Below are 23,554 nucleotides of genomic sequence, written 5' to 3' on the forward strand. Positions count from 1 at the left end.
AACACTGCTACAGCAAGTTTGCCCTTTTCAATAGATGAAGTTAAAGAGGCCATCAAGAAGATCTCAGCAGAAGTGTTGAAAGCAGGAGGACCCATGATGAAGCAAATGTTGTTGAAGATCATCAACACCGCCTGGGTTGAAGGAAAAATCCCTGAAGACTGGAGTAAAGGTCTAATAACCCCAGTATACAAAAAGGGCGACAAACTGGACCCAGCCAACTACAGAGCTATTACCCTCTTGTCAATCCCGGGAAAAGTATTCTTTAGGATGGTTCTTAACCGAATACAACAGACTGTAGATAACCACCTGAGAGAGGAACAGTGTGGGTTCAGGAGTTCCAGAGGCACCTCAGATGCGGTATTTACAGTACGCCAAATCTATGAAAAGGCTAAAGAAAGACGCATTCCAATACACTGGAACTTTGTAGACTTCAAAGCAGCATTTGACACCATATGGAGGGAGGCCCTTTGGAAATGTCTGCGATCAGTAGGAGTAGACACGAAACTGGTGAACCTCATTGCAAAAATGTATGAGCAAACCAAATGCTCAGTCTTCAGGATGCCTCTACATCGGCTTCCCCACCAAGCCTACATTAATGACTTCAGCAAGAAAAGACCACCAGGTCGTCCACCAACCAGATGGAAGGACCAAATTCAGAGGGACTTGGGAATGACCCCACATGAAGCAAAGACGCAAGCAACAGACAGAACTGAATGGAGGAGGCTTACTCAGAAGAGAGCAAAGGGCCACACCGGCCTGTGCATTTAAGTCAAGTAAGTCAAGTCAGTTGGACAACTGCTTGGTTACTGACATGTGTTTACAGTAGAGTATTGAAGTAATCCTGTGTGTAATTTTGGTTCATTTTGAGGGACAGGATGTTAAGATATAACCTTGTGAAAAATTAGTTTCTTTTTTGACTTAGTGTATAGCATCGCGTAATAATGATCTTATAAACATAGTAAAACTGATTTCTCATTTTCTGTCTTTCAGATTAATATTCCGCTAAACCTGCAACCACACATGTGGTCGTTAGGTTTGCAGCAGATTCTCCTGTTCGTCTTGATCATTGGAAGATGGTTGCTCCCCAAAGGAGATCTAACCCGTGACCAACTATCACAGTTACTTCTCGTCTATATTGGTATCGCCGCTGACATACTTGAATTTTCTACCGAAGGTCTTAAAATGAAAGAAACACGTTGTAATTCAATCATGGTGTGCTGGATCCTGGGTATATGGACTTGGAGTCTGCTACAGTTTACGCTAGGTCTAACAGTGACAAAATCCAGGAAACCACGAGTAGCAAGTTCCAGAGATATGGAACCACGAATGCAAATTATGTGTTGTGAAACTGAAGTGTGGGGCATTTTAGCCACAGTGGTGATGCAGGACGGTCCGTTTCTGGCTCTTAGAATGTATGTACTTATAGAATTTGAAGCAATCAATCAGATGATGATTTTTTTCACCTGTAAAAATATGCTCGTCGTACTTCTTCAGTTCTATCGATTACTTGTGGTGTTCATTGAAAAACCTAGGCAAAATCCTCATTCGATTATGGGACGCATTCAACGATATCGGCATCCAGGTATGCGATACCATTCCGGTGAAGATCTTAGGCGGCATGGAATGCCATTAGAACGAGATGCCTCAACAACTAAGTTATTAAGTATCGATCCTGAAGCGTCTACGGGCCATCTTATGCCACTGCTACCAACGGATCACTTAACAATGGATGGAAGACTTAGGCATTCTGTTAATATGTCAAACCCTGATGAGATCAATTCGCATACTCCTCAGCTTCCTGAAAGATTTCCTAGTAACGACATAGCATTTATTATCGGTAGGACTCTTCCGAATGATGTCCCAGTCGTACAACTGCCTGATGAACTTGATGAGTGTGATTCTCCCACACATAGCAACAGTGATTATGAAAACCTACATACACCATTTGGGAGCGTACCAAATGAAAATGGAGACATTGAACGGCATTTTATGATTCCTGATTTCCCTGAACTGGCTAGTGTTTATGATTCAGACGAGGAGGCGGCCAAAAGAGCGGCGGCCGAAAATACAGAAGTATATGAAGAGGACGAAACCAGTGGTGAGAAGAAGAAAGATAAAAAGAAGAAAACAAAGGAAGAAAGGAAACAAGAAATGGAAATGAAAAAGAAACAACGAGAAGAGTCAAAGAAACAAAAGGACTCAATAAAGAAGAAGGAGAAGGAAGACAAACTGAAAGAGAAAGAGGACAAAAAGAAAGAAGAACAGCAGAAAAAGGATGAAAAGAGACAGAGCAAGAAAGAAAAAGTAGAAAAGAAGAAAGAAGAAAAAGAGGAAAGGAGACAGAGCAAGAAAGAAAGTAAAAGAAGAGCAAGCATGACAAGCATGACAAGTATTAAATCGGATGTTGTGAAAGTTGCACCAATACCGGAAGATAATACTAACGAAGACACAATTCTAGAAGAGGAAGTCGAAGACAACCAAGCACCAGAGGAACAGCTTCGAAACACGGAAGGGGAAAAAGAACAAAAAGAACGGAAAGAACAAAAAGAACAAAAAGAACAAAAAGAGCAGAAAGAACAAAAAGAACAGAAAGAACAAAATGATCAAAAGGAACAAAAAGAACAAAATAATATTGAAAAAACAGCAAATAAACCAGACCAAAGCAGTACTGTTGAGGATACAAAAGAGGTACCGGAACCAAAATCACCTCCAAATTCACCTCCAAAATCGCCTCCAAAATCACCTGTTTTGGTTTCATTTGATAGTATATCAGATATTTAATGAAATATTATCAGTGCTATATGTTTCTTGTATAAAACCTAATCGCTATTCCCAAGGGGTAATATTAACTAATATTCTGTGAAAATGCACATGAAATATAAGTTACTTCAAACGTATTGTTTTGAAATCAGATATGTAACATCTCATATTTTGATTTAAAAAAAGAACAAACAGTGTTGAATTGTGACCGAATCCAGTAGACGCGCATAAACAGATACACAGTGTTGACTATTACAGTCATTAAACATAACTTATTTCTAGTATATCACCGTTGGAAAGCCTACCAAACGTTTGATTATGTTCTTGGATAATACATGTATGTCCGTTTTGTGTATTGGATTTGCTATTTCGTAAAACAAATGTAGCTTTATATTGCGTTTTCCTGCAACAGCAATGCCTCGGACTTCTTATTTTACAGAGCTTTCGAATTACTCCGTTCATCATGTTCATCAATTATACATATTGAGTTTCAAAAACACAACAATGTAGAAATTGGGGATTCTACGTGAAATACAGAGGGAGATATGGTTCACGTGACAAAAGAAATATTTGTGTGTATACATACACTGGTAAAACTATTGGAACCTCATGATTGGAACATTGGATAATGCATAATATATTTTTAAGTTCCTACTGCTATAGTTGCAATTACTTTGTGCAGTTCATTATCTTTTTTGCTCATGACATGCTGGAAAAGTTACTTTGGGGGTAACTTACTTGTTTGATGCAGTGTATTACGTCATGCCACCTGTATTGGTCGAATTTGGCAAGAAGTCTTGCCAGAGACTACTACACTGTATTAATAGCTGTATTTGATTTCTTTTAAACTATATACTCGCGGGATTACCTGAACTGTATTGGGCCATTCTCGTGATTCTGGAGAGAGATGGGGACGGGTGGACAACCTAGCAGAAGGCACTGAGAGATTTAAACAGGATTTATAGGCATTGAACTATAATGGCCTGGGACAAGTACAAAGAAATATATCGACGCTCAGTTTCGATCTGTGAGAAGATATTTTGGAGATTTGCAGACGATTTGTGTTTACCCACGTTGACACGTTTGAAATACGCTCACTTTGAAAGGAGCTGTTGTTCATTGATTCTTATAAAAAGAGGTGTATGTTGGAAAATCTAACGTATATAAATAATCACGGTGTGTGAGCTTTGGCAGTATTTATTTAACTCAGTTTGTAAGGGCAAGTATATTAAATAAACATGTATAGTGGTAACATGTAGTATGAATAGTAATACTTCGACATTGAAGTTTAAGGCCCGTATGCACAAAAGTGGTTGAAGTTAGACCGAGTCCAACTCTACACTGAGCTTGGTCTAACTAGAGTTTATACCGAAGTCTAACTTAAAGCACAGTTTCGGCAAATAGTTTAAGGCTACTTTAGATACGGGCTTTAAGTTACTAAACCTGTTTTGTGCATGCCGACCTAAGAGTTGTAAAGATGCTGGCGTTTTTACACAAGCACACAGCACACTATAGCCTTAATATTACGCCATCACTACAATGAATGCTGAAAACATTTTGTAATATCCAATTGGTGTGCTATTTCATTTTGTAAATGCAATATTCTAGAAACCTGGCTGTTGGAAATATTAATAATTTATCTAATGACAGTAGACGTGTACCTTATGATAGGCAATAGCTTGTATTGAGTCATCAGTCACCGCCTTAGAATCAGATATACATGGTCATATCACGTTTAATTATAGGTGACAGGGTTTAATCGTCATCTAACATTCTTATAGTCTATGCCTGACCGATTCATTGGAAAGCTTAATATAATGCATTTTGAATATATGTATTGCAAGTGGTTTTTATTTCTCCAGAAGCTTCCAGAGGTCACGCTATATTCACGTTATCCATACACGACCATAATCCACTTCATTGGTCTACCCAGTGTCCGTCTCAACTGGTCTACCTTATATCGTGGGCTAAATTTGTGGGCGATGAAGATGTAATAGTATACATGTGGTACCTCTGATCTGGATCTACGTGAACGACGCGGCGTCGTGATCACGTCTGAGCAAATTTCTGGAGAACACAAAACACAATGGTGCGGGTGGTTGTACTTCACTAATCTTTGTGTGTACCACACAGATACTGCTAGGAATAAACAAAACGTTAAACAGAATCAGATTGTGTAAATAACACGTGCTAAAATAATATCGGCCGCAAATAGTAAAGAGGTTGCGATTCACATACGCCGTGACTGTACGTCCGTTTAATTATTCAAAGTCTTCTGTAATTTTGTGAACTCGTTCATTTTATAGCCAGTATTGAAGATTCTGCACATGCTTATGTACGAATTACAGTTGCGGACAACGCAGAAAATGCACAAAATATGTCCGTTTTGCAACATATTAAAACCTGTCAAGGATATTGAACATACGAAGGAAAATCTAACTATTAATCCCGCTATTAATATGATCAATTTCGTTTGTAAGAAATTATTAAAAGCAATATAACAGTGAGGTTTGACAATTTGACTTCATTTATACGAGCGGCTCATACGTGCAGATTTTCTATTAAAATGTGTGCGAGATCAGCCGTATAAAAAGGAGGTTGCGATTTACATCTTAAATACAAATGTTCACGTGTAAGAAGTAGAAATTGTCAGTTTTGTACTGCGTCACCCATGACCATTTTTGGGCGGTCCTACCCGGGGTAAGTAGCTGGGATAACAATGTTATCACTAAAATGAGAGCAAAGGATGGATCTACGATTAGTTTAAGTCGTTCGGGCGTAAGCGCGTGTGGTTTGTAATTGTATGGCGGATGAGGTTAGTACTAGAGTTAAGCGGCATTCCTGATTAATAAAATCAAAACATTTATGCGGTTAGTTCGTACAAATGAACGGGCGAAGGAATGGACATTAGTTGCAATAAGTATGAAACATCGCAGCTTCTTTACATGTAGTACCTGCAGAAAATAGAAAACGGAACAAAGAGTCAGGAACACAAAACACACAAAATTATAGATGCAGATAATCAAATTTTACACTCGTCATCACACAATCATTCTCAGTATGAAAACCTATTCATTCTACAACCGTGACAGAAATAAGACAGGGTACATTTCATTATTTGATGTGAAAATGCGCCACAAAAATACGATTACATTCTAGGCTGATTTGATACATATCCCAAATATTGCTGGACAGTGTGTTGATATTAATGTTAAAGCGTTTTCTACTAAGTGCACAAATAATTATTTGAACACATGACATTTTGTGGTGTAACGTATTTAAAAGACTGAAGAATGTTTAATTTAAGAAGATACACGTAAATACATGTTCGGAAGTTATTGTGGCAAGTTTATTATTATTTTGTTTTTAATGTTTGATGTTATTGTAAGTATTTTTTTGTCTCAGGTAAACATTTTAGATGTATGTATTGTTATTTTACTTGCTTGTTTTAACTTAATTCTGTCTTCGTTTTAATTTGATATTTTCAGTACTTTGTAAAATATACAATTCTATTCTCACGACCCATTATTGAAAATCACGCACTGCATGTGATTTGTCAACAACGCGTCACGTGCAAGCACTTTATTTAAATTTATGTGCTCTGAATTGGGGCAAAAAGTGATACTTAAATTGCACTATTTTTTCAGTAAAAGAATAGCAATTAAGGTTGCTGTCTTATCCTTTACACCCAAATAATGTGTCTTCGGCAGTAAAAATGTTTACATAATGAGTTTGGATGCGCCTTATACATTTACGTTTGTACTACCTCGGATACATTTTGTGTGTAAAGGTTAGGGTATTACCTTTTATTTCTTACATGAATTCTTCATATTTCAGTACTATAATGGGCTCGAATACAAAAAAAAACCTAACAGTGACCCGTTTTGTAATATAACATGTATACTAAGGAGATACAAAATTATGAAACATGATGTATTAATGTATTCTTTTGATAAACTCTTGTGTATTTTTTTGTTGTGATAAAACAATTGGCAATTTTAATATTCAAACTATTCCGTATAATTCAAAATTCTGTCGAAATAGATTTGTCCGCAATAATGAACCGTATAATACTTTCGAAATGTCAGATCTTTTATCTGACATGATAGTATCTAGATATCTTTTAAGTGTAACCATAAGCTGAGGCCTTTTGATATTTTGATATTACGTTCCCTGGTAAATAAGCTAATATCAGCATTATTTTGATGAACGGAACAGTACTTGAAGATTTATGTTTCGATCATTAAAAGGCGTTATTAGAGAATATAATTATTGTTGATAATTGATTAATAATTTCTGCTTTTATTGTATGTATACTGTTTATTCGCATATGATACCATATTTTAACAGTTCGCCCAGGAAAGTTAACCATGGTAGCAAACAAATTTAGGTTAGATCTTTGATTTATGTTACCTTCTTGTGCATAATCTGCAGTTACTTACCGGTCTCAAACTACTACCTGGCAATCCTGCAAAGTTGTTGAATACCAACAATAATATTCTTATCTTTTGACATTTTCCCAAAAATGGTTTCATAGCATTGTCTGTTTAGATTATGCACAGCTCTTTTCGGAACCTTTTACATTTTGGTCCTTGAAGGTCATCATCCTTTTTATCGTCATACCTGTCCAACTCTTGGCGATTGAGACAAGTGTGTTAAAAAACGAATGAGATTTATATCATGTAGCCTACATGCATGCTGGTGACCAGTAGACTGCGATTACCATAATAAACGATCAAAACCATCCCGAATTATCTCCACAAAATTAATACGTGTGCAAATTCAGAGACAACTTATTGATATCAACTCACCATCACATATTTTCAATTCATTCTGGGTTGCCGTTCGTTCATATAATTATTTTGATCATGGTACTTATTTCACAAATTGAGTTTTGATGCGCGCTCTAAACAATTTCGATGCATGTATTAACAAGCGCGGGCAGACGTTTTGTCGTATGAAAGTAATAAAACAATCAAGCAAAAGACGCCTTTTCTTCCTGACATCCGTTATGACGATCATAACACGGCCATAGTGGTTTCAGCAAAATACGTTTTGATGATTGCCATATTGGTCCTAGATTGTGTCCTTGGGAATCAAATTCAAACTTGAATGAATTATGTTAATAAGTGTTCATGTAATATAATGTTCGCTTCTAAGGATCAAAATGGTTCCGGTGACACACGAATGCTCAATTGATCATTATGGCTGAAGTAATCACTTAGGATTGTCACGTAGTGGTCGCAGATTCTATAAGATAAAAAAAATGACTACTGTATGTTCATTACTTGAAATTATTCATAAGATTTCGTGGTAAAGAATTTGTGAAATGTTACCAGCGATGCCTGAAGCACGTGTTTTCGATCAGATGACTCAAAGAATTCACGTTGGTTCTTTGCACATTGACATCCGTGAAGCGAAGCTGCACAGTAGTTCGCTTTTTATTTTTTTTTATTTTCAAGATCAGGGTGTAAAAATTATAATTTTGTCTTCTGGGTGATGTTAATAAAACGCATCGCAAAACCACTTGTGAGAATGTTTGATATAATGTACATGTATTGTGTAGTCTGTAATCCACGTCATGTTTGTGTTTAAATGAAAGGACTTTCATAATTATCTCTTTATTTACGTTAAAATCAATTTTAATTTTGATTCTAGGTGGATATTTCATGTAAATGCTTTGTATATTTAATGTATACCTGTATATACTATAATTAAGATATATATTATATTATATATTTCTTCAAGTGACAAGCGTGATGCTTGGATCTTGATCGGTTCATGGCAATTTTTTCGCCAACGAAGTGGTTACTTAACTCCTTGGTAACCGGATCACACACCTTTTGGACTCGATAGTACATGCTATAGACTTTGTGTTGCGATCATTTCGATCGTGGTGCAGAACTCAAAAGCGTGATCCAGTTGACACAGTGATAATCGGATTACACATAACACTTCGCTGGCAAAAATGAAGCCTTGACCTTGAAGTTGTTAATTTTAAGCTGTCTGTATAAAAGATATTGTGATATTACTGAATAAGTTTGCTATAATGATAATTGAAAAATGCATTCGCTGACAAAGATCGATCTCGAAACTAATCGATCCAACTAAAAGGGTATAGAGGCCCTGCATGCTTTTATCGATTGGTTCCAAACAAAGGATTTGAACGGTGTCCTTCACCGTAATCATGGCGCAGTGCAGTCCATTCAATCAAATGTTGTAATCAACATATTTGATCGTAGTGCATTTCTTATGTGTGTAAGACGAACTGTCGCGGTAGATTGCAATCATTTTGTTGAATGCATTTGAGTAGTCCGCCATATTTACGGTATGATACGTCATATCACGTGCGTCATATACACAACCTCTATAACCAAACAAGAACCTTGATTTCAACTTATAGGCTGATAATGAAAAATACTAATTAACAATAATTGAAGCCAACACATGCAGACTGGATCAAGTTTCAGTCTATTGCATAACGGTATGCTTTTCCTACACTGAAGATTCGGTGGCTCTGGAAAGAACGTTTCAAACAGACAGACTAGAAAATGGTTGGTGCCTCTGGAAAGAGTTCAAAACAGGTTGCCGCTGTTCTTGAAATATTTGATAGCTCTGAAAGAAATCTGGTCACAGAGCCTAAAGCTATAGGATCAAAGCCTAAATTGTATGGTGGTTGACCTTCACCCCGCTAAACCCAACATCGTACATGTGGCAAACTATACCATTTTAATCTATACGTCAGGATAGACAATTTGAGACCATTTACATTGAACCGGATAATGTTCACAATTTGACCCCTGTAAAAAAGCTTGCTGACTTTTGATCTATATTTGGGCTCATATCGTACAATCAAAGCATCTAAGACACACCTGACGTTTGACTTCATTGTGACCATAGGAAGAATTAACTCCTTAAAAGCTTGAAGGAAGGTTCATGCCAAATATCTTGCTGTTATCCAGATGTGTGCGATCATGGTGAAAATAAGGAGTTATTGACCAGACTAACAACCGGCACACGATTTACATAACCACGACCGCATGATGTTAATTGACCGCCACTGGTTCCGTCTGCGTTCTCATGTAATTACTTTAAAACCATTAAAAAAAAAAACCCAGATGTAGAGGTGAGATGCTAACCATAGACCGTGAAGACATGGACGGTCATCTGGATTGTAGTTTTATAGAACTTTTACAATATACAGTAACTACACTCAGTTATTGTAAAACAAATATAGTTTACAAGAAATGTTATGGTAAAAACTGCTTATTAGATTCACATTGAAGTTTAATTAAATAAATACCGTACCGTACATATATTCACCGTTGTGATGTATCTAATAATATCTGCAACACTGACATTGAATGAGTCTATTAACTTGGTTACAAGCCCTGGTCTCAACGTCATACTTGTCCGGAGGCTCCCAGCAAACACAAAAACGTTTTTAAAACATTTTAAATAAGTTATATTTTGGCTTTTGGTTCAGGTAAAAACGTTTTAATAACATTAAAATGTCGGGTTATATAAAGGTCATGATAACGTTTTAAAACGTTTTGTATGAAAACACACTACAACAATATTTGTAAATGTTTAAAAAAAATGTTATTGTAAACTATTTTTGCAAACATTTTTGCCAAATATTGTGTCAATACTTAAATAACATTGTGTTAAAATATTTGAACCCAGCAAACACAGAAATGTTCTTAAAATGTTTTTTTCAAAACATTTTAATAACATTTGAATGTCGGGTTATATAAAGGTCATGAAAACGTTTTTAAAACGTTATTGAAAATATTTTGGGCAAACATGTTTCGCAAAATATTTTTTCAACCCCAAAATAACATTCTGTTTAGAATGTTTTGTATCAAGTTTTCAAGAAAGTTTTTGGAATGTTATTAATACGTTTTTATACCCTTTATATAACCCGACATTTAAACGTTTTCTGTAAAACATTTCTGTTTGCTGAGCAGTAGATTATCAAAAATGTTTTTAAGGTTATGAAAACGTTTTATACTCTTAATATACCCTTTATATAACCCGACATTTAAACGTTTTCTGACAACCTTTTATAACCTTTTGCGAATGATGTCGAAAACGTTTTGTGTTTGCTGGGCAGAGAACATTTCATGGTTTGCGAATGAAAATTCACAGTAAATCGATTCGATGGCAGGACTATCTTGTCTTCGTGTTCAGGCGAGACGATCTTAGCGTCAAAGACGATGCAGTAGATGATTATCCATGACTTCACGGTCTACCTGACCAGATGAGGTTCTACATACGGTAAATGTAAGGCCTATTGCTTTGACTAATCAGATGGACCCTAGACCTAATTGGAAGACCATCCCTGTGCTCAAGGTGAAATTTACACCTACTAATGTAACTGACCATTTTCCTGGGAACCGACCATTCTGAATGTGTGGCTAAATACCTACTTATAATGCTTATGGACTTTTGCTAAGAAACAGGTACTGATACTGATGCACACAGATGATGGTGGATGCGATATCGCTATTTTTGACGTCGCCATTGGATTAACACATAATCATGAATCTTCACAAACAATTCTAAATTTGTTATGTGGTGTCAAAGCAAAATTATCTTACTCTAAAACCGTTGGGGTTCTGCAAAGTACCCCACTGCAAGTATGTTAATTGTCCATTTATAATCGCTAACCGTGTATTGTGAATGGGGCTGTCAGCCCTGTATCTTCGCCAGCCTCGTACGTCCGTGTTGCGTGTCCTATGCCGCCTGGATGCACAGACATTCAATGCCCTCAACGGCCAGTCAAACACAAATGGTCAAATACAATACAAGGCCATCACATTTGCCATGTGTATGACGGGGATATCGTAGCGGAAGTGGATGTTTTTTGACACACACACAAAATAATAACTTCAAGATCAAGTTCCTTTCGTCATTATGGACTGCAGATTTTAGCTGCCAAATGTTGATTCTACCTGGGAGATACTGAGTCAAAGAGTGCGCCAAGGAATAGGTAGTCTCACGCACAGATGGTCATTTACAATCAAGGGATCATGATTCCATGCAAATTTTAGAATGTGTTCCCTTTAGTTTTACGCTGATATAAATTTAGTAGCGATGACGTCGTTATAGAGGAGAGATTAAAACCTCGCAGACCAAGCAGGGGCGTAACCAGACCTGAACTTCCGGGGGGCAAGATTGAAAAATTTTCCAATTTTTGACCAAAAGTTGTATTATTTATGTGCGCATCGCGAGCGGCTTGCCGCGAAGTGATAAACGGGTGGGGTCCAGGGTCCTTCCCCCCTTTTCCCCTTCCCAATTTTTGCTCTTCTTCCCAGTTTTTTTGTGTCCGGGGGGGCAGCTTGCCCCCGGCCCCCACTGGTTACGCCACTGAGACCAAGACAAGCTATGACGCCCTGACGCCAGCCAGATTTGGCATTCGTTATAATGCACGGGTTATTGAAGGCCTTGACTAAAAAACAAACACCCAATAGTAATCGCAGGCTAAATTAAAAATACTAGTTTGCGTCTGACAATCAAACGATTTGATTACGATTTTTCATGATGATTGAAATTTCTGAACGCAGCGGTAAAACAGCGTGCCATATAGTTAATTTTGTATCTTCGAACGTTCAAGCCGTCTCAAAAGTTAGGTCTTAGCAATTGGAAACCATTTTTCCTGAAGGCACCATGTCAACAATGCCTAGAAAAGTTACTGTTTACCTTGTAAAAGTAGGCTACTGTAATTTTCGCCATTTTCTGCTATTCCTTTTCTCCGATAAAGGCACCAGATGAATAAACTTTCCTTTTACGCGCTGCTAAGAAACCAATCACGGGCTGTGGTGAGTTGATCGTCAGACGCAAACTAGTCTTCTTAATTCAGTCCCCGATTGTAGTGTTGCATGCAATAAAATGGGTCTTATGATGTAAATTACATCATCCCATGTGAACAATGTTGTCTATAATACGATAGGACACTGTCGTATCTGTCTAAGCATGGGAGCTGTACAAAATTCCCATGTTTATTTGTAGGTTATACTGGACGTTTGGATGGACAGTTTGGCTGTAATAAAAAAGATGGTAGTGTTTGTATGTAAAGCCTCAGTATTGAGGATATCTGACATCATACTTTATGTTGTAGCAAAATAAATACCACTTTAAAGCAAACGATGAAAAAATCTCTGAATTCATTTTGGTTAATTTGTTACTTTTTAACTCGTGTATATTATCAATACAATAGGGGAAGCAATGAACAAGAGCACTTACACCTAATTTGGATATTGAAATTTAATCTAGTAATCTAAAAGAGTGAAAAGAAAGAATGAGAATTTCATTTTAAAAGAATACCTATCGTGATTACTCCAATCGTGCCAATGTAAGGAAATAAAGGAGTGGAAATAGAATGAAAAAAGAATGAAAGTCACTATGAAAAGAGTGAATGTGGACAGTAATCCACTCTCAAAAGTGTGAAATTTCATTATTTTTCGTTTAGAGAGTAGTTATTCAAAACTCCTTTTTTGACAATCCGGGATTTTAACATCATGCTTCCAACATTAGCGGCATCTATATCATGTAACGGTAACCATAACCACTGCCAGGAACAGAGAGGAAAGAAGGGGAAAATGGCTTTTCTTTTATTATCATTTTCGTGCAAGTAGTGATAGGGTCTGTTTCAAAACTATCTCAGCAGTCTTTGTGGACAACAGGCCTATCATCTATGTGAGATAACCCTGACAACCATGATAGTCTACTCCGATATAGACCCTGTTTTAAACCATTATTTCTGTTCCCAAGCTGATCCATCGCTAAGACCGATAACACAGCAGCCAAGTTGTACCCCAGCATTACCACTTCTTCTGCTTCCAGCATCTCCTCCCCGGCCTAAGTCATCAGGACCGGCATGTATCTGAAAAATATTTCAAAAGAGATGCCTTTGTCGTTAAATGGTTAAGATGTTCAACCTGGGTTTCAATTATTAGATAATTAGAATTCTCATACAAAGATTATTATACAGTATTTATAAGGCGCCTTACGGAGTACACAGCGCCTTTATACAAAAACAAGCATCAAAACACAGCAAGACACAGGGAACAAAGATACAGGGAGAAAGGATATGCAGAAAAATTAACTCCGGTACAGATGTGTTTTCACAGAAATTCACACGTTGTTTTTTAATACAATACAGACACAGACGCCGATTCCTGATGGCAACAGGAAGATTATTCCAAAGCTGAGGTGCAATAACAATAAAGAACCTGTCTTCAACTCGTTTTCTAGATCGAGGTACAGCGAGCCTTGTTGCATCAGAAGAAGTACGAAGTCTGTGCCTGTATCCGCCAGAAGCAGCGTCCTGAAAGGAGCTTGGTTATTTAGACACTTAAATGAACACAGAATGATCCTATAAACAATTCTTTGTTACCCCAGGCACTTAAAGCTTCTGCATAATCATGGTAATTGTACTAGTCATATGTTTTCCTATTTTGCAATTAATGCTACTATTTTTAAATTGGAAATTATGTTTGTTTACTTCCTTTTGGCAATACCGAATAATATAGAGAAGCAGAGAACACTATAATAATCAATTATTCGGTTGGGCAATTCCTTGCTATTGCTTACCAACATTGTGCGTCCAAGAACGGAATATTTCCCGATGAGTGTTGCCACATTATCCGTAATTTCACTGCTAATTGATCCCGTTTCGTCAGCCTGAATGTTGCCAAAGTCACCGATATGCCTATAATTTAACAAAATAAAATGTCAGTAAATAAAGGCATAATTTTCCACGAGAAACAATATAATGGGATAGGTTTTCTGCACCATTATTTTCCGAGTTGAAAACCCTGTCTAAATCGTTTATGTTAGTTGTACGATTCTGGTGGCGTCGTGTAACACCGTTGATTATCTAATAGTCCTGCTGCTTTATTGTACGTCCAAGAGTGGTATATTTCCCCGATGTGTGATCCCACATTGTCTGCAATTTCAGTGTGGTTAATTGATTCCACGGCTATGCCAAAGAAGAACTTCCCTGGACCACCTGAATGGGGGTACTGGTCGAAGTGAAGTGAAGTGAAGTAAATCTCAAAAAGAGGGATATCGTAATACCGAAGATGTGACCTGCGTATGCGGCATCGAACCACAGCCTATGGAGCACATATTCAGATGTCCTCTATTTGAGCTAGAATACAAAGCTGAGGACCTTGTAGAGAACAATAATATTGCTAAGAATTGTGCAGGCTGAAACACAATATCTAGCGTTTGTGGATACGGTAAGACGAAGACCTGAAGGTTAACTTTTCCACCGCGAATCATCGCCATGATCGCGAATGTAACTTCAGTGAATTGTTTGGAAAGTTTTTATTCCTACGTAGATTAGCTAATTCAGGAGGTGAAAACAGTAGTTGTGTTTATAGGTAACTTAGATACGATACCTTCGAAAGTAAGCGCCTAGATGTAGTGCCCATGTATGTAGACGCACTCCTTCTTACGAGTTACCTACGATTTACATAAAGGATTTCTTGTACATACACTAGCCAAAAGTATTGCAACATTGCTGAAAAATGAAGAATTTGGCGAACTGATAAGTTCTAATATCCAGCCGATTTCAGATAATACGTACTATAGATGGAATAGATGGAATGTTCTTTGCATCTAAGCTAAGATCCAGTTATTCAATGAGATGGCATGTATCACACGTGGGTACATCATGCGCGCATTCCAATGCTTACAATGACGGAATAATGGAACTCTGGCGCAAAGAATGTCCGGTTGCCTTTAGAGTGGTCGTCAATGGGTTTAATTACTTCCTGTAACTTGTACCAGGAAAATGATTACTGAAGAAGGTTACACGGAAGTAGTGTTTGGACGAAAATAACGGTTACAGATGGTCGACGTCTTGCAAGGGTGTGGGGACTTAGGAACTTCAGCTGCAATAATAGGGTCACATGGTTAGTCCATAAATGACAGAGGGTCATTTAAACACGTAATGAACACACAAGACAATGTTTTAGTGCGATTCAAGGTCATCAAGTGACTTATGTAGTAGCCACGTTACAATTCTTTCTCCTGAGTCTTCCTGACATTAAAGTACATTTTGTCTTCTAAGTTCTAAGGCTTGTAATTTCTTCAACCCGGCACATCCATAAATCATTCTCCCACCACCATTTTCCTGATACCCATGCAGAAAGCAATAAAACCATTTGGTGACCATTTTGTAAAGGCATGTGACATTTTGTGGACTATTAAAGATCTGCGAAAAAACCCAAACCAACCCAAAATCAAAAGCGATCAATGATATGAATTCAGACTGAAGTGTATTTTATTGTCTTCATCTGACTTAGTGGTTGAGACTCGTTTAGACTGGCCTAGTCTCAACCAATAGGCCAGATGAAGACAATAAAATAAACTTCAGTTTGAATTCATATAATGGATCGGTTTTGATTTTGATTTTGGGGTAGATTAGTTTTGCAATCGCAGATCTTTAATCTAGTCTAGACACTAGACTATAATAGCCTAGACAATAGGCAATATTTGACTAGATTCTGACTAGAATTGGTCAAAAAAGGGTCCTTCAACTATATTATGTTAGGTGCATACATTATTTTTTGTCTGTCTTCCTCATAAATTCAATTTTAACCAAGCTTATTTGCCTGTACCGTGGCTGTCCTACCTTATTTGGTCATCAGGTCCTCCATGATCGTATCCTCTAGGTTTATAATGCCCGCCACTCGAAGCGCATCCTCTTCTTAAATCTCCGTATGAATGAACATGCATGCCATGAAGAGAGTTTGGCGTTTCAAAACCATAAAGGTTCAATTTAACAGACAGTGGACCACCAGAAGCCTGTCGATGATAACATAGAAAATATATAGTTAATCAAATTATTGCCACAAACCACATAAGTTGCAAATGCCATAGCATGGCATGACTAGTTCTTACATTAAACAAGAATCGTAGAAGGCAGCATTGCATTCACAATACGATGCGCCGCCTCCAGCGTTTGATGGGGGAGAGATCAAAATACGCAGTGCATAATGGAAAATGTATTATCACCCTAGCGACGTGAAAGTCCCATGGTGGCTAGAACGACATTGTCGACCCTGAAGGTGAATAATTGGACGAGCAAGAGCAACGCGGCGCATCGTATTGGCAAGACTCGCAGCGGAGAACCGATATATTGCATCACCAGCGTCGCGGAGCAATAAGCGCTTCTATAATCATCAAGGGCGTAGCAAGCGGAGGGATAGGGTATACGAAGTCCATGGGCCCCGAGGGTTCAGGGCCCCAAACAAATCAAAAAATGAAATAAGCGTTGGTTAAGGAGATGCTAAAAGGCAGGGCCGAATTTACCTCCAGGCCAGGCCAAAATTTAGAGGCCCCAAACTCACCGTGAGGGAGGCATGTGGACTCAAGAAGCCAAGTTTGGTTTACAAATTAGGGGTCTACTATAAGATCGACAGTGGCGGCATTAGCATTGCAATTTAGAGGGAGATAGGCATATTTAGTTCCGATCTTTCTAATAAACTTAAAATTTCAGACAATTTTAGCCCAAAATGAAGCTGAATTTTACTAAATGAAAGGCTAGTATGGAATGCGCGAAGCGCTCAAAATTTTGCAATCTTACCATTATGTTGGTCCAAAACATGGTGTTGTTGGGCTAAAATGAACATGCACAGGGCAATTTTGGGGCCCCCTCTGGCCCGATTTATAAATCCGGCCCTGCTAAAAAGGCCCCGCACTGTTTCCTGTCCATGAACCCCCGAGGCTCTTGCTACGCCCCTGATAATCGTGTTGAGATCTGTTTCGAAATGGTTCAAAATCTGGCCAGGTTATTTGACATGTTTGATCGTTGCGAGCGACTACAGTATTATGTTTGATCATGATTTTCTACCTTTTGTTTGAAGTCTATATCCCCAACAATCGGTTCATACAAATCACGCTGTATCCCTGCATTGGGTAAGAGACGGCAATGTGCGAATATGTACTCAGATGGATCGTCTGAAATGAAACAATGTGATAAGATGAGAGGAAGATACACGTACAAGTGAATAAATAGAGAGATTGCGATGTTCCATACGCGGCACGTGGACCTAGTGTTTAAACGTGCGTTAATACGCACGTTTATACACACGTTTAAACATTCACTATTGGCTGTATAGTCAACCAACAATTTTGGATACAGCATTCGGCCCTCTTGTGGCCAAATGTTTGAAATCAAAATCTGGTATACTCTGGATGGCGTTTACATGTTTTTAACGGTGACCCATCATTTGATTTTAGAACAGGCTTAACATTAACATGCACCTTAAAATATTATTGATTGTTGCGATGTGGAGTCTGAATGGGCTTTAGTGCTCCTAAACGTGACATTAAGCTGAATTTATACTCCATCGCTGAGCGACGAGCAATTGGTATTTGACCAATGAGGTAACACGCTTTACCCAACACAACAAAAAGCGAGCACTAATCGATGGAGTATCATTCAGCTTTACGCGTTCACGTATGTAACGACGTTTTTGTTACGTTATGCGTCGTTACACACGTACCGCGTCCACATACGTAAAACTAAAACGCATCGTGACCATCCAGGTCATCCTCCGGAGTAACAGGTCCAAAACTTGCGCATGGTTGATTATAATTAAAAATAACATACATTTTCACTTTTCCGTCCAAAATGTATCCAAAAATATTTTCTGAGACGGACGTTATTCTTTCCCCTATGTGAAACTTAGTAAGTCTTACATTCAATTTCTGGCACGGGTGTTGTGGCCAAGCCCGCTTCACCTCGCAGTTGTTGCACCTGAGAAATCAATGTATCGACATCGGATCGTAGCTCTGTTATCTGACTTTGCATTGTTTCAAGTTGTACGGCAAGGGTTACTCTCTGCGCATCTGTAAATTTGTGTAAGAGACAACAAAATGAATTTGAAAATACATCAAATTATACATAAATTGATTGAATAATTCCACCTGTGATGCTCAATGATATTTGTTAACAATATAATCTGTTATCATAACATTAATTAATCAAATTTAACCTCGATTTGTTAATCATCCTGTATCATTAATAGCTATAGCTATCATTATATAAGGCCTGAAACACTTTTCCTGAAAGCACCAATTATGTAATTTGTTTGGAACGTAAAGGTGCCCCGTAAATGTTTGCCAACATTGCTTGCCCTCCCCCCTTTCGACTTGCCAAAATTTTATCCTCCCTCGGGGCTCATAATCAATTCACAATCCCTACTGATGATACTGCTTGGCATATTTTTCACAAAGATATGTGCATAATATACCAATATATCATCATTATTATCACGTTTATGGCTTTTCAATTTAGCATTTGCCCTTAATATCTGTTTCTCCACTTCACTTTTTCGTAAGTTAAGAAACTCGGGTCGTGCGTACATTCCGTCTAGACGTGATAGAATGCGTGGCCAGAAAGAAAACAAACCCAAGTCGAACAAAATGAAATAAATATTTATTAAATTATTCCAACTGTTTTTAAAAGGAAAAATGAAATTAGATTTATTCAAAGTGACCATACGTTGGAAGGTGGGCTGCATCAGAATTTTGAGTGGGAGATCTCAACAACTAAATCAAGCATTTAAAATAACAAACTGCAACATATGGTATAATGCTAATTAGAAACTTTATCCTTAGGATCTTAAAAAGCATATAATTGTATAGGGTGCTGGCCTTATATGCTTTTGAGGGGTTTGATCTAGGGTGGCCCATATGCCCATACAATAATCATGAAAATTATATATAATCCTTTCCCACAGTTTCGGTGGAAATCTAAATATTATTGCTTTAGTCATATTGTGAAAATAGTTCAAACGATTCAATTTCAAATTTACCAGGCTTACGGTGAATTCACCTCCGACCTACTTTGTGTCACCCAATAGCAAACATGCTGGTAACCATAATGAAATTGTAGGATTATTATATCATGTCTATATTGACCTTCACCACCTTCACCATGATCACCGTGAACTAAAATGTTTAAACACGTATACTTTGAAAACATTTTTCTAGAAAAATAAAAAACACTTTATATCTTCTTTCTCGTGGGAATTTTTAATGTATCGCAAAATGTTGGTTTCATATCCGTTTCTTTGATCAACATGATCAATAGTAATGCAAATAATGCTCAATTCGGTGGACAAAAACACAATAATATTCTTTTACAGGCCCCGGGTACATGCCCTTGTATTCTTTATTTCTTGATATTGTGTTATTTCCGTTGCAGCTACTATTGGCAAAAACAACATTGACATTGGCATATATTCTACACATGTTATATAAACTTATTTCTATCATGTTTTCAACACCCGCGTGTATTATAGAGAAAGATTGCATAAAAAAGGAAATTACTTAATTAACAAATTGCCATGCTGTCTGTCTGTTCACTATAATGTTGGTCATGATTCCTGATCACAATAAAAGTTCCAAAATGTCTATATATACATGTGACGTTATGGCTGCAAATTACGACCATTCCTCGAACAAATTATCTCAATGTATACGACTCTCCTTGCTTCTTATATCTTGGAGACAAGAAAAAGAGGAAACTACTGTAATATTTTTAACAATATAAGGGCCTTGACTTCCCCAATGTTATTTAGGATTGTCTCCATTTCTTTAATTGTTCTATAACCGGTTAATCATGTTGGATACATGAATTTTGAATCGTGATTGAGTCTCATCATGACAGACCGAGGATGTGCTCTCATTGAACAGAAAACAAAACTTGTTTGGTAGTTTGAGTTCTAGTTTGGTTACAAATTTCAACAACAGAAAATAGCTAAACCAATAAGATTGCAGTTCAAGTTGTAAGGTATATAGGGCCCTACGGCTCTAAACTTTCTCAATCGACTCGACAACAGTGAAGTGTCAAAATGCACCCGACTAAAAAGTGTTGTTCCACCCTGTTTTTAAAGATTAAGGTGCGATGCCTAATTTGTGACTTGTGACCTCTGTAAAACAGGGGCTTTTTGTTTTCCTTTGCAACTTTTCTCTAAAGTGTGCAACACGATAGGTAGATAGCCTGATGATACTCAAGCTATAAGTACGTTGAACTAATTCACAATACAAACTACTAGTATTTTATACTATTTGCTTTGCTATGTGAAGAATCCACCCACGTTTTTTTTTTTTAGACAGATCATCTAAAGCCGAGCGGCAACGGGAAGAATTCAAAAGCATCATTTGAATAATATTCAATAATTGAGTGGAATTATGATTTACATACATTTTCGTGATTTTGTCCAAACTTTCAGCATCACTATCCTCATGATGTAATATAGATTGGGCCAACCGTTTCTGCAGGACCGGCCGTTTTGGTTTTTTTTGCACATTTTGGGCACGCTGCAACTATTAGGACCCTGTGCACTAAATATAGGCGTAGAAAAACAGTACAAAGACGTTTTATGAAACTGCGTCGAGGTGGGGAGGGCAATCATAGCAAGAAACGGGAAACGATTTAAAAATAAATTGCCATTTTTTTAATCATCCTGTGGCAATTTAAATAGTCGTCTCATGCACTCTGAATCTCAGAAGAGCTATATGGTCCTACCGTGTCGATATAAATAGCATACAAAACTCTAGTATAAAAACACAGAAAAAAATTGTCAAAAACAAAGAAATGTTTATACATACCAACTTTGAAGGCATTTTTAAAATAACTGATAGCAAATAATGCGCAGAAAACAGCAGGTAGTGTTCTTAACTCCATTGTGATGTTTGCAGTAGCCCTGTGATCAGTGCTTATGAAAATAACGCAAAGTGGTCACCTTTCAACCCCCAATCTATGAACGGAGGAGCGTGTGTAGAAGTGTAGCTAAGTGTGCTCATTTAGGTTCCCGATAGTTTCTCTTCTGAAAACGACCGATATACAATGTAAACTATTTGACAAGACAGGTTTAGACACAGACCCTAAGAACTTTGGTAGGCCCTATATGTACGATGCATGGCCCGGGGGAGGGGTTCTTAGTGGAAATGAGCCTACAGGGATGTGCGGCAGATTCAGGTGCATTTTGGCTTATTGATAAACAGTTCCAAAAAAGTAAGCCCCCTCCTAAAGACATTTTGGTATAATCAAAAACGGCTTGATCAATTCTCTTGTTTCAAAAGTTTGGAAGATAGACTGATTAGTTATATGCATCAAGTTGTCATTATCTTGTCAAACACAAATTGAAAAATTGCAACTTTTTTTTTGGCCGAAAATTTCATAAATGGCTGTATTTCGCAATGAAGATGATAAACAACAAAAACCAGCTCACTTGATGCATACCTATAATCAGTCTATGTTCCAAACTTCAAAACAAGAAAATTAGGGGGATTTACTTTTTTGGAACCGTTTATTATTATGTCAACATTTACCGCGAAAACGTTCCGAAAATTGATATAATTTCGGTTCTGTTTTTCATCAAATTTGGTTTAAAGTCGGGTAATTTTTCAAAGTCCCAACCACACATCCCCACCCAAACCAAAGGTGAGACCCCCTGGGTGCATGGTGGCTATGTATTAAGAGTTTAGCGATCATTTTTATTAGCATTATCTACTTCAGGTTGTAAAATAGATTTTGATTAGACCTATAAGTTACTTCCAAAAAATTAAGTTGGGTATCGAGTTACGGGGCTATAGGGTTTATGCATGCATATGGGTTAGAGCGGGGCTGGGCATAATTCCGAATCGAGTAAAACGCCAGGCGCGTTGAAGGCGGAGGGGCGGTTACAGACCTAAATATAGCGGGAGATGAAAAATAATAATAATAAGTCCATGAAGGGGGTCAAAAAGGTTTCAGGTTTGCAAGGGGGTCAAAAAAGGTATTTCAGTGTATTTCAGAACACTTTGATAGGCAGTTTTGATTTTTGTGGCTACGTTACGTTTAACCAGTAAGGTTAAACCAGGGTTCCCTGATTTAAGGTAGGCCTATATTTTGATTACACGCGTCACCAACAGGTAGTCCGTCAAGAAAGGACACACAAATGAATCACGACAAACCACACCAACGCCTGATGGTGCAGTCCTTATGCACTCGGGGTCCCTTCTTGACGGCTGAACGAGGGATTGGTAGTTACCCCCTTCTGGATTTCTATATTATAGGCCCCTACCTCCCCCTAATTTTTTGCAAGAGCCGGGGACGTCCCCCAGAAAAATCATAATAGAAGGAAAAAGCAACATTTGCATGTACACCTTCCTGTTGGGCCCAAAAACTACCGTGTTTTGGGCACAAAGAGAGTAAAGGTGCACAATTTTGCGCGTTCCTGTATCAAAACACACAGTCTTATAAGTTATAATCAGTCTACAATTGAAAAAATCACAGTAAACCCGGAACCAAATATGCTTGGTGTCCACCTCCCTAAATTTTAATGCTTCCGCCGCCGCTGGACAACAAAATTGACCAAAAGCTGCCATGTGCATCTTCCTTAGCCCGATTTTCAATTGGGCCCATTTCAGCATTGAAATGACAAATTTTTCGCGATCCCCGGTATTCTTTTAGTGGCAGATTCTAAACAGTAGCGTGTCCAGGGGGAGGCTTTGGGTACTGAAGCCCCCCGCACTTTGTTAAAAATCATGTAAAATCAGCCGTTTTTTGGCGATTTTAGCCATAAAGCCCCCGCATAAATCTGAAAAAGGGGCTGAGCCCCCCGCAGGAAAAGATCCTAGACACGCCGGTGGATTAATGGAACTGACGATTTGGAAATGCTCCCCCCCCCTAGCTCGGTGACTCCTGTATCATGGGCCTCACCATGAGGGGGTCAAAGCGGGCCCGCACGGACCTTTCAATAGTTTGAGCTCACGCTTCGCA

General features: G+C 37.9%; 2 protein-coding genes across 2 annotated transcripts in view; one reads left to right on the plus strand and one right to left on the minus strand.

Moving 5' to 3' along the window:
- LOC140147316 (uncharacterized) overlaps positions 1-3,218 on the plus strand; it is a 57,389-nt gene extending 54,171 nt beyond the window's left edge. The window contains exon 4 of the mRNA XM_072169094.1: positions 991-3,218. Coding sequence (XP_072025195.1) covers positions 991-2,781 — 1,791 coding nt within the window. The 3' untranslated portion in view covers positions 2,782-3,218. The remainder of the gene's footprint in view (positions 1-990) is intronic.
- A 9,710-nt stretch (positions 3,219-12,928) lies between these two features.
- Positions 12,929-21,570, minus strand: LOC140148692 (uncharacterized). The gene is made up of 6 exons (XM_072170732.1): positions 21,400-21,570; positions 18,481-18,630; positions 17,630-17,736; positions 16,409-16,581; positions 14,359-14,476; positions 12,929-13,648 (listed from the first exon to the last, which is right to left on the minus strand). The coding sequence occupies exons 1-6, from the start codon at positions 21,473-21,475 to the stop codon at positions 13,520-13,522; spliced, it is 753 nt and encodes a 250-aa protein (XP_072026833.1). The 5' UTR covers positions 21,476-21,570; the 3' UTR covers positions 12,929-13,519.
- Between the last annotated feature and the right edge of the window lie 1,984 nt (positions 21,571-23,554).

Source organism: Amphiura filiformis, chromosome 3 (genome assembly GCF_039555335.1).
Source record: "Amphiura filiformis chromosome 3, Afil_fr2py, whole genome shotgun sequence".
NCBI lineage: Eukaryota > Metazoa > Echinodermata > Ophiuroidea > Amphilepidida > Amphiuridae > Amphiura > Amphiura filiformis.

What these genes read in the sequence shown, in the direction of transcription:
- LOC140148692 (XM_072170732.1), bottom strand. Translation starts at nt 21,475, where the DNA reads ATGGAGTTAAGAACACTACCTGCTGTTTTCTGCGCATTATTTGCTATC. An exon ending in TAAAAATGCCTTCAAAGTTG is followed by an intron (nt 18,631 to 21,399) that starts GTATGTATAAAC and finishes ACAAATTTACAG; the next exon opens with ATGCGCAGAGAGTAACCCTT. An exon ending in ACCCGTGCCAGAAATTGAAT is followed by an intron (nt 17,737 to 18,480) that starts GTAAGACTTACT and finishes GTTTCATTTCAG; the next exon opens with ACGATCCATCTGAGTACATA.